The 11,811-nt window shown below is 42.4% G+C and overlaps 1 protein-coding gene across 1 annotated transcript in view; it reads right to left on the minus strand.

Moving 5' to 3' along the window:
* Positions 1-377: 377 nt before the first annotated feature.
* The window catches only part of galnt18a (UDP-N-acetyl-alpha-D-galactosamine:polypeptide N-acetylgalactosaminyltransferase 18a), a gene marked incomplete at its 3' end in the record, with an annotated part of 227,158 nt that continues 215,724 nt past the window's right edge, over positions 378-11,811 (minus strand). The window contains exon 11 of the mRNA XM_080736116.1: positions 378-524. Within this exon, the coding sequence (XP_080592242.1) occupies positions 378-524 (147 nt within the window). The remainder of the gene's footprint in view (positions 525-11,811) is intronic.

Consider the following 11,811-nt stretch of genomic DNA (forward strand, 5'->3'; position numbering starts at 1 on the left):
CTCTGTCCTTTCCCCCGCGGTTCCCCATTAAAGATATCATCTCGCATAAATTCTCATTTGTCGGTTACAGACACCTAGTTAACACTAGCTGGCAGCATGTTGACGGCAATGGCCCATTTCCAACCGGAGCAATCAAATCCCTATTAGTCATTGTTCTTCTCCTAATGCTCATCTCTGGCCATTGTCAATATTCAATATGAACGCTGTGCGGCGGCGTCTGCCTCGCGAGTCCTGCAGCATGCTTGTCATCATCCGTCTTTCACCCAAATGGGATTCCTGTTTTCAGTCCAGCAGCGTTGCTTCCTCGTCTGAACTCACTTCTTAACAAACAAACAGAATATGCTGTGCTTCAGCTGCATGCCCACAGTGTGCAATCATCACTGTGGCAGGACGGTCAGTATGTTGGTGATGGTCCACTTCTGACCGGAGCAGTCCTGAATGGCCAAATGAAAGCTAAACTCCGACTGGCCGCTCTTCACCAGCTCCAGGCAGTTCTGAGACTCGCTGTTCAGGATGGAGCCACCCTGAGAGAGAGAGAGAGAGAGAAGACAAGACAGAGAAAAACAAAACATTTATGAATAAGATTGCACTAACTCTGTGTATTATGTGCAGGGGTGTCGCACCAAATTCTGGGCCTCGGGATTCACTTCCTCGTCTGCGAAGAGAAAAGCCTGGTTACGACCATAGGCTGAAACAGCATGAAACGGTGCTACTTCCACCGGTAGGAATTTCACCGGAAGACTGCAACGCACGACGTAACTTCCGTTAACCGCAGCACTTCCGCCACTGCCGGTCCCTGCAGGTTCATGCCATTTACATCGCCTATTGTGGCCAGGGTGCTGCGGGCCCCCCATGAATGTTCTTCATAGGGGGAGGGGGGGGGGGATGTAACCCATTTAGACTGGGAACACATTATTACACATTATTTTGTGCTTTAACTATTGAAAAATAGCAGATATACAAGCTCACAGCGCGGCACCGAGTGCCGCGCTGCGAGCTTGTAGATCTTGCTATTTTTGAAAAATCTTGAAAATGTGTGCAAGTCTTTGAATATTTCAAATCCTTCTAAGTCAGTGGTGCTCAAACCTTTTCATGTGAAGGACCCCCAAAATGATATGTATTTTGACACGGACCCCCATCTCAAAATATTTAGTTCCACGGACGCCCCAGGGGCAAAATCTTAGTTACAAATGTTCGCTTCAAAAATACATATATTCAAAGATTTGCACACATTTTCACGACTACAAGCTTGTAGCGCGGCACTCGGTGCCGCGCTGTGAGCTTGTATATCTGCTATTTTTCAATAGCTACAGTATAAAATAATTAAGGCCACTCCACCTTGGGCTCTAGTAACTCAGTCCCACTTTCCCCCTTGTGACACCCCTGACTATTACTCTGTGTATTATGTGTACATGCATGCTGCTGTGCGTGCAATGCATGTTATCTTCTTCTTTTCCTTTGGGCTTTTCCCTTCAGGGGTCGCCACAGCGAATAATCTGCTTCCATCTCACCCTGTCCTCTGCCTCCTATTCTTTCACACCAACTAACTTTTTTTCACTACATCCATAAATCTCCTCTTTGGTCTTCCTCTAGGCCTCCTGCCTGGCAGCTCCAACTTCAGCATCCTTCTCACTATCCCTCTTCTGTACGTGTCCAAACCATCTCACTATCCCTCCTCTGTACATGTCCAAACCATCTCACTATCCCTCCTCTGTACGTGTCCAAACCATCTCACTATCCCTCCTCTGTACGTGTCCAAACCATCTCACTATCCCTCCTCTGTACGTGTCCAAACCATCTCACTATCCCTCCTCTGTACATGTCCAAACCATCTCACTATCCCTCCTCTGTACGTGTCCAAACCATCTCACTATCCCTCCTCTGTACGTGTCCAAACCATCTCACTATCCCTCCTCTGTACGTGTCCAAACCATCTCACTATCCCTCCTCTGTACATGTCCAAACCATCTCACTATCCCTCCTCTGTACGTGTCCAAACCATCTCACTATCCCTCCTCTGTACATGTCCAAACCATCTCACTATCCCTCCTCTGTACGTGTCCAAACCATCGCAGTCTGGCCTCTCTGGCTTTATCTCCATAACATCTAACATGCGCTGTCCTCTGATGTGCTTGTTCCTGATCTTATTACTCCCAGAGAGAATCTCAACATTTTAGTCTCAGAAGCTGCGGTCCGTTTGCCCGTTTGTGCACGGAGATAGGAGATGACTGTGTAGCGAGAGACAAAAAATCTGCCGACTTTCACTCTGAAAGCCTGAATGAGCGCAGCTGCTATTTGTAAAACAGTAGCATTATTTGTTCTTTCATGAATAATAATTTTGTCAGGAACACTCACATCAAAGTAGATTTAACCAATATTGCATAAATGGAATACAGTTAATCTTGGCGTTAAAGGGCTCCGCATTCGCAGATGTTCCCTGAATTTAGTGCATGCTTTTTGAGCATGCCAAGCAAACTCAGGGAACGCCTGTCTGGTTTTCTAATTTTACCCATTGTCAGAATTAGCTTGGTTTGACATAGACTTGTTTCACTGTGTGGGGAGGGGAGATTATTTTGGTTGATGGAACAACTATTGAAGATACTGTATGGCTTCGCATCTGTCATATCTATGATGTACGTCTAAGTTGGGAAAGTTTTTAGCATGTAAGCCCCATTGACTTCCATTATAAGTCCCATTATGTGGTACAAACAATAGTGGAGGTACTTCTGTGTCCTACTAGCAGTGTGTATAAGTTTGGTGCTGATCGGTCCAGCAGACAAATACACAGACACTCTCATAGACGAGACGGCTAGCCTCTTTCAGTGCACCATGCCATAAAAATACACAGATTCAGTAAGTAGGACATTGAACAGCTTGGGAGTTCTCCTTGAGGCTTACGATCCTTTCAAAATATATTGATTTGCACAGCCTTTGTTTGTGTATCTGCACAGCAGCTGCCATGGTATATTGGAGCTGGCCAAGATCTTGACTTGTTCTTGAACTCATAATAACATGTGCCAAAAACCCATGGACAATGCTATCTTCGTGCCACTTAGAAGCACGAAGAAGAGTGCTGATTTTGATGGAAAAAGCACCATCATTGAACTGCCACATAAGCAGACAATGAAACATCTAACCATTAAAGGAGCAAACTCACACTCTAACGCTCTAACTCACTCACTCACGCTCTAACGCTCACGCTTATCTACGTTTATCTATTCACTCGCTTCAGCAACTGATCCCAAAGTTCACATGGTATTGGCCATTAGCATAATACCAACGGTGACGGAGCCCGAATTTCATTTCTCCCAAATTAAAGCTGTTTATTAGCGTTTTCTTAGCCTGTTGTCAGGGTTACGGTCCGTTCCTCCAGGCCATGGGATCTGTAGCCCCACACACACACACACACACACACACACACACACACACACACACACACACACACACACACACACACACACACACACACACACACACACACACACACACACACACACACACACACACACCTCTCTCTCACTCTCTCTATCTCTCCCTCTCTCTCTATCTCTCTCTCCCTCTCTCTCTCTCTCTCTCTCTCTCTCTCTCTCTCTTTCTCTTTCTCTCTCTCTCTTCTCTCTCGCTTTCACCAGGTGAGTTTGATGTGTGTCTCATCTTCCAACGGGTATGAAAAAACGATGTGGAGCAAGCGCATTCATCCCCATACTTCTATTCACCTAAATTTGCTGTTAAATTATTTGTATCCATCATAAATATACACTCCTCCATGAGCTGCTCCTTACATTATGATGCTCCCACATATTCTCACGCACGTACCAGTTACAGTAACTTTCCCCACAGCCCACACTCTGCACATATTTTGGAGCACATATCTTCGAACGGGTAAGGTCTAGTTAACATTATTAGACAAACATACAAGAACATACAATGAAAGTCAAATGATTAGGATTAGGGGTGAAATAGAGAACAGATAGTGCTGGGGAGAGAAGGTCATGTTAATGAAAATAAAAAAATATATTGTTGTTGTCGGGTGGAAACCTTGTATGTCCAAAACCGTTTGTATTTATCATTTTAAAAATGATTTAAACTAGTGAAAACAGCCGATCTACAAGCACACTACTTGCAGATCGGCTGTTTTTACTACTTTTGTGCGACTGCCTTGTATGATGAAGCAGGGCTTTGCTTTGCGAAAAAATGTACACATTTGAAACTTGGAGATACAAGGTTTCTGCCCGACAGTGACAATATATAACATCGACATTCTCCCATCTCATTCTTTAGCACCTATAACTCGCTCTTTCAAATCAAATAAGGTAATGAAAGCCTGCATTTGCATTTTTTTTTTTTAAGTTCATTCTAGGCAAAGGGAGCAGATAAAATAAAGGCCCTTTCCCCAAATTCAGTCTGCTTGATGTATGTAAATTGTCCTTTGATCATAAGCTGTAAGATGGTATTGATGTAATAGTGGTGTAAGAACCAAGGTAAAAAAAGGGAGCTGAATTGATTGCTTTATAAATGAAGGTTTTAACAATTAAACAGCCTACAGGGCAGTCAGGGACAGCCAGTTGACCTAAAGCATACATACTGCACCCTAACCCATTGATGGGTAAGTTAGTCTGCAACAACACGTCACAGAAATTGACAGAATGTCATCCGTCATGGGGATCATTGGCGGCTGCTGCTGTTGTGCACAGGGGGGGAAAAGTGGGACTGAGTTACTAGGGCCCAAGGTGGAGGGGCCTTAAGTATTTTATACTTTAGCTATTGAAAAATATCAGATATACAAGCTCACAGGTGCTGCGCTGTGAGCTTGTAGATCTGCTATTTTTGAAAAGTCGTGAAAATGTGTGCAAATCTTTGAATATATGTATTTTTTAAGCGAACATTTGTAACTTTGTAACTTTGTAGCTTCTGGGGGTCCCTGGAACTAAATATTTTGATATGGAGGTCCGTGGCCAAATACATATCCTTTTGGGGCTCCTTGACATGAAAAAGTTCGAGCACCACTGACATAGAAACACAGGTTTTTTAAAAAAAACCTTAGAAGGATTTGAAGTATTCAAAGACTTGCACAAATGTTTTTTCAAAAATAGCAGATCTACAAGCTCGCAGCTGTGAGCTTGTATATCTGCAATTTTTCAATAGCTAAAGCACAAAATAATGCGTTCCCAGTCTAAATGGGTTAAACCCCCTCCCCCTATGAAGAACATTCATGGGGGGCCCACAGTGAATCCTTGTACCCAGGGCCCAGAATTCGGTGTGACGCCCCTGTGCACAGTATAGGCTGAACAAAACACACATCCATTGATCACAATGATCTGTCCTGTATTCTCTGCTGATGAAGAATCAATTGGCTTTCTTTGTGTGCACAACCTCCTGACTGACTTCCAGCAAATATTATACTTAACCCATTTAGAACGGGTACACATCATTGCGTATCATTATTTTACGCTTTAACTATTGAAAAATAGCAGATATACAAGCTGCTATTTTTGAAAAATCAATTTGAACCAATTCTATAAGTGTCTTTTGAATCTTTCTAAGGTTTTTTGAAAAACCTGTGTTTCTATGTCAGCAATCTGGCCAGCCATTGTCAAAGAAAAGGTCCTTTTCACTTAACTGGAGCTCAGTTAGTCTGTTCTGGAGAGACCACTATGTCAGTGGTTCTCAAACTTTTTCTGACCCCCATCTCAGAATATTTAGTTCCAAAATTTGAGTTACAAACGTTTGCTTTGAAAATACATATATTCAAAGATTTGCACACATTTTCACTACCTTTTTTCAAAAATAGCAGATCTACAAGCTTGCAGGCTGTGAGCTTGTATATCTGCTATTTTTCACTGGTTAAAGCATTCAATAATTTTAGGCCTAAATGGGTTTTAAAAGTCTGTACTTTACCCCTTGTCCTCCAAAGACTACAGCTCAGACAGAGTATAGAAGCAGAGTTTGCACGCACGCATACTCACACACACACACACACACACACACACACACACACACACACACACACACACACACACACACACACACACACACACACACACACACACACACACACACACACACACACACACACACATCTGGAACGGTGCCAACACCTTGTCCTCACTGCAGCAGTGTGGCTGCCTGTCATTCTGCAGAGCGCAGTGTTAGATCACACTATTGATCTCCTGCTATTAAGGCGGGAACATCAGTTAATCAGTCGGTCAGCCAGTTAGGCAGCAAGCCACCAGCCAGACAGTCAGGTTGGTCTATCAGATGCTCAGTAATGCAGCCGTTCACCTCAAAGAATGTGTTAAATAAAAACCCTGTGTACGGGTTATCGGAAAAGTGCAAAAAAAATATCAAGCACTGTGTATTGACGGTGCAGTACGTGATTTCAGTTTGTTTGTTAAAATAAGTGTTAAATAGCTGAAGTATTAAAATACTTTTTCAGGTTGTTGGGATACCAATGTTATCCAATCAGGTGAGAGAACTCGTATAGGATTAGGATACAGGACAGATGAAAGGATTTGAAGTGATGACACAAAGAAATGGGAAGACAAAATCGGAACTGGAACACTGAGCTGATAAATGGATACTCTCTCCTGATTGGTTGAAATGAGCAAACCTTACAGTTTATATTAAAGAGCTGGAGAGACCCATGTTACAGAACAAACACTCTATTACAGCGATTACTATCTAAATAGAGCGTTAAGCTACAAAAACAATATCACTTACACCAACTAAGGTATTGGTGCGGACATTTAAACACATTTACTGCTATTAAAAAAACATCGACTTTCGGGGTTTGTGTGTGTGCCCATCGTGCACGGATCATGCACCAGGCGTGTGTACACCAGATCACATCTTTCAAACAAAAAAATCCCATTGAAAAAAGATGCGACCATTGCCGAGATAGGTCTGGCTGTGTTTACATGAAAAGCTAACGTTAGCTGTTTCCGCTCCAGACCGGATACGTAAACCGTAACTGGCGGAAACCGGAAATGCGACCACTTTTTGGCGGGTGATTATAAACCGATTTGCGATAAACAGCTATTATACTTTTAATTGTGTTATAGCGATTAAAGCAAATAAATCTTCTGATTCCTCGGGCCTTGGCGGAGAGGGACGGCAGTGTTTTGTCGGGGTCTTCGGGCCGTGGCGGAAAATGAGTTAAGAAACATCAGTATTTTTCGAACTAATAAACATTTTAAGAAACATCTGCGGAAGCGTTCTCTGTACAATTTCTATAATGTCCTTCAACACAACTGAGTTAAAGTTCACCAATCAATGTGATGGGTAAACATACATTTTCGAGTCTAGTAGGAGGCTAAGAGCTGGAATATGCTATCTTAGAATAAAACAAGTTGGCCCTGAACAAGCATAAATAATGACACTGTCAATAAGACCTGGCCAGTGAGCTTAAATCAGCTCTGATGCTTCATAAATAAGGTTGTAACATTGATAACCTTTGTAGAAGCACCACTGGGCTGCAGCTATCTTGCACTGATAGTGACTGAGACAGTTCTTCACAACTTAAACCCTAGCCTTGTTCCCAGCCTCTTGTAATCTTGGAGCAGAAAGGGCCTTGTATGAGCTAATACAGAGCAGGTCCCTAGCGTGTAAAACAGCTCTTGCCCAGTGTGCTTAAACTCTAGCAAAAATGTGTCACAGCGTTGTGACACGTTGTAAGCTAAATGTTCTATTTCTGCTGAAGGTTCTTCTATTATTGCCGAATGTTGCATCCTGTTGTTCAGAATAGGGATGCTAAGGTTCACATGGTTAAATAATTCCTGTCAGAGGTCAACATCATTGACCATGGAGCAGCAGTGCAGTGCATGGCGTTGCATCCACTTCCATATATGCACATAACCAGTGGCGGCTCCAGAAAATCGTGACTGTCGGGGCTATGAGGGAGTTGGCTTTTTTAGAGGAGGGGCTAATTAATTTAGGCAACAAACAATAATGAATAGTACTAAATTACGAATAATTAATTAGTATTCATTATTAGTACTACTAATATGACAAACGTGATTCCCTTGTTCCTAGGTTATGGATAACTGAACAGACCAAATCATTGGTAGTTTCCGGCTCCAAATCCAAAGGACTGTAGGTGAACGGATAGGGTTTTTGTGAGGCTTTCCAGCATAAAAAGTATGATTTTAGCATGGTTTACATAGAAGTCAGTCAATTGTCTTTCACATATTCATATATATTTTAGCTATTTATTCCTTAAATATTTTTCATCACAATTGAGTCTGTGAGGTAGAGGGGCCGCCCCTGCACATAACCACGCATTTTCAAAGCGGCATTGATAGCATTTTCTCAGTCTTGGGTTTGTAAATTATGGGGAATGCTGTGAGTTTTAATTTGTCATTTGTCCTGGTGTTTGAATCCTGGATGGTAGCATACTGCCGACTCTCTCTCTCTCTCTCTCTCTCTCTCTCTCTCTCTCTCTCTCTCTCTCTCTCTCTCTCTCTCTCTACCTCTCTCTCTCAATCTCTCTCTCTCCCTCCCTCCCTGTATAATGACCCTGCTAACTAATTAAAATGCTTGAGAAGGCTGGACAAACTGTCCTATTAACAAATAAAATACTGCAAGTGGTGTTGGTAAATGTGCTTTGGATTTGCAGCAGTTTAGCGAGCTGCAGGGACTATAATGACTGTAGTCTGTGGTTGCTGTGCCCCACAAATGTTACGCTAGATGAACTTGGCCTACCGTATGAGACGTGATGTCCATAAAGCTACACATAAATACAGACCAACAAAGTAACATGCAATGTAAGTAAAGAAAACAGCGCTGCCTGCATTCAATAGATGTACGAGAGGCTACAGTTTTCAATGAACTGTAACTGTTGCGCCCCTACTCTTTCCCCCATTCCCATTCTCTTCCTCCATACTTCTGTCTTTCACTCTCCCTATATGAGCTGCTATTCCCTCAGGGTGGTCATATCCCTCTGTTCAATATTGTAAAAGATCTAATTGTCAATAATCCATAAATACTGACTGCCCACTTCACAGGAAGTACTCGCTCTCTTTCATCAGCTTTTCTATTTTATTCATACTGTACTTCTAATCTACTACATCTCAGAGCCAAATATTGTACTTTTTACTCACTACAGTTACTAAGTTATAAAACATATATTATTAACAAATTATGTATTTGTGCATGCTCTCAAGCTGCAGTCTTCTATTAGCTTGGATGCCACATCGATGATGTCACTGGTAGGCGGGTCCACAGGCCTCCTCTGAGACACAGACGGGGCAGACAGAAATGGTAACATATTATAATGAGCATTAAGTGAGGACCATTTGAAGATGGGTAAAGTTGTCTTTTAAAGGTCTCATGACCTGCAAAATACATACGTCTTTATCATGGTCCTCCAAACAAGTATTAAAAGGTTTCAACTAAGGCCATGGCTACACAGAGCTGGATATTTCTGAAGCTAGACATTTTTTTGTGCTGTTGGGGCTTGCAGCCACATGAAGCTGGATATTTCAGCCGCGAAGCTGGATATTTTTTAAACCGGATAAAAGTGAAGACATTGAAAAATATCCGATTCACTGGATCCGTGTAGACATGGAACCCGGATATCTCTGAAGACTTTACTGTGTGTGTGCTTGTTTGACCTAGATATCTTTGTCGTGTGGACCTAGATATTTTTCTATGTGGATATCTGAAAAAGCGGGATATATGAAATATCCAGCTCCGTGTGGACCTAGATATTTTTCTATGTGGATATCTGAAAAACCTGGATATATGAAATGTCCAGCTCTGTGTAGCCATGGCATAAAAATCCACCCCAGTGAGCCATGGTATTGGTAGAGAGAGAGAAAGAGAGATTGTTCCAGGTTCTAGCACTGGTTTTATTTCATCACATTGTTCCCCTTTGTTCTCCCATGCCAATCCACACTGGATCTATGGATCCATGTCTTCAAACAGCTGTGTGTCTGATCCTCAAGCAGGAGTGTTTAGCGTTTCCCAAGAGTAATATCACTGTTTCCAGACATCAAACATCTCACACTGACACACAGGTGGGTGTGTGTTCACGCATGCACGCACGCGCGCACACACACACACACACACACACACACACACACACACACACACACACACACACACACACACACACACACACACACACACACACACACACACACACACACACCAACAGCACCATTTAGTGCGGCACCTCCCTTTGAAAGTCAAAGACAAGTACAGTATGTAGGCTAGTAAAAAAATCTTCAACGGTGCCCATCACCGTGGTTTGGTTTTCAAATGTGTTTGCACAGGGCCATGTCTGCCAAAGCAGCATCAAACCCCATTTGAACAAGACACAAAAGGTCACACAAAATGAGGTAATGAAAAGAGGAAATACAAATACACTCTAAAGGAAATACATAATAAATAATACATTTTAAAAAGTGTTTATGAGTGTCTGTGGGTTTTAATTAAATGTACATATGGAACCAATTAAAAGTATTAACAAGAGGTTGTGACTAAATAATAAAGTTATACTTTGGAACACGCGGTTCTATTTCCCCTTTTCTGAAAAGTAACAGTTTTGGATATGTACTGTGTAAGGTTTCCACCTGACAGTGGTATGCTGCCACATACATACTGTTAACAACTCTTTTAGTGCTAAAACCGAACAATTTCGGTTCTTTTTTTCAATCCAATACATTTTTTTTTTTGCTATTTTACTTACCCTGAGCTGCTTGTAGAGACGTGGGTGGTCCTGGCTCGTCCATCGCTTTCCAACGAGCCATTCTACTGTTCCGACAATTTATTCCATTGAAAATGGTTTAGAATAAAGTTTAGAGCCCCCCCAAAAAAACTCTATTTTTGCGCGACGTATCCGAGGTACCAAAACCGAACAATTCCGGTTTCTTTAATAAAATGAATTAAATAATCTTAGGCCTCGACGAAGCCCCTGTCTAAATTTTGATCCAGGCTGAAAACCGCGAGCTCTTTCCACCGGCCCGCAATCGGGTAACGCCACCGCATCGCGCCGCCTAATCCAATACATTCTCACATCTTTAGAGACCTTTTTCTCTGAACTGTGTTCCTATGGCAAATAGCCTCAAATCGGGCTTCAAAAAAAAAAAAAAGCTGATAGCTAACTGTTAGCTCTCTTCATCCGGTTCACGTTCATAACACTGTTCACAGTGAAATCCCAATGCACTTCTGCCTGGGTACCCGGATGTTATAGCGAAGGCCTATGGAGAAATGTCTGGCACTTTAGCGGCCTCTTGTGGCCCCTGGCAGTCATCGTGTTTTTAACATCCATTTTCCATTGCAGAACATTCAGCCCTATAGCTTCAGAGCAGTGACATTAATGTTTATCAGCACTTCAACACAGCAGCAGAAACCGCCAACGACCAGCGCCAACAAACTAAAAAAGTGGACCTAATTAAAAGGGACGATCGACCACAAGAACACTGCTCTTTATTGAATTCTATTTACACCAGGTGAAACGGTTCAGTGAATCCTTTCTTTCACCCCAATACTTCCTTCTATTAATCCCTTGTGCATTATTTTAAATGTCCTCTGCTATAGTAAGTGGGTGGGAGAGGACCTCTGCTATTTTTTTGAGCGCCGTGGGGCTACGGTATGCATAATACATCTCAGTTTTCTAACTTCTGACAGGGATACTGGAATAAGATGGAGGAGCGTTTTCTGAATCTGATCAAAGCTAATTAGAGAGATGTATTGTGAGTGTAGCCAGTAGCAAAAGGCTACGGAGGAGACTGAGGGGGTCACAGGAAAGAGAGCTATTCTTCTCTGAGGGTGCAGAGAGAGAGAGAGAGAGAGAGAGAGAGAGAGAGA

The sequence above is a fragment of the Nannobrachium achirus genome (genome assembly GCF_963921795.1).
Source record: "Nannobrachium achirus genome assembly, chromosome: 11".
In the NCBI taxonomy this organism is placed as follows: Eukaryota; Metazoa; Chordata; class Actinopteri; order Myctophiformes; family Myctophidae; genus Nannobrachium; species Nannobrachium achirus.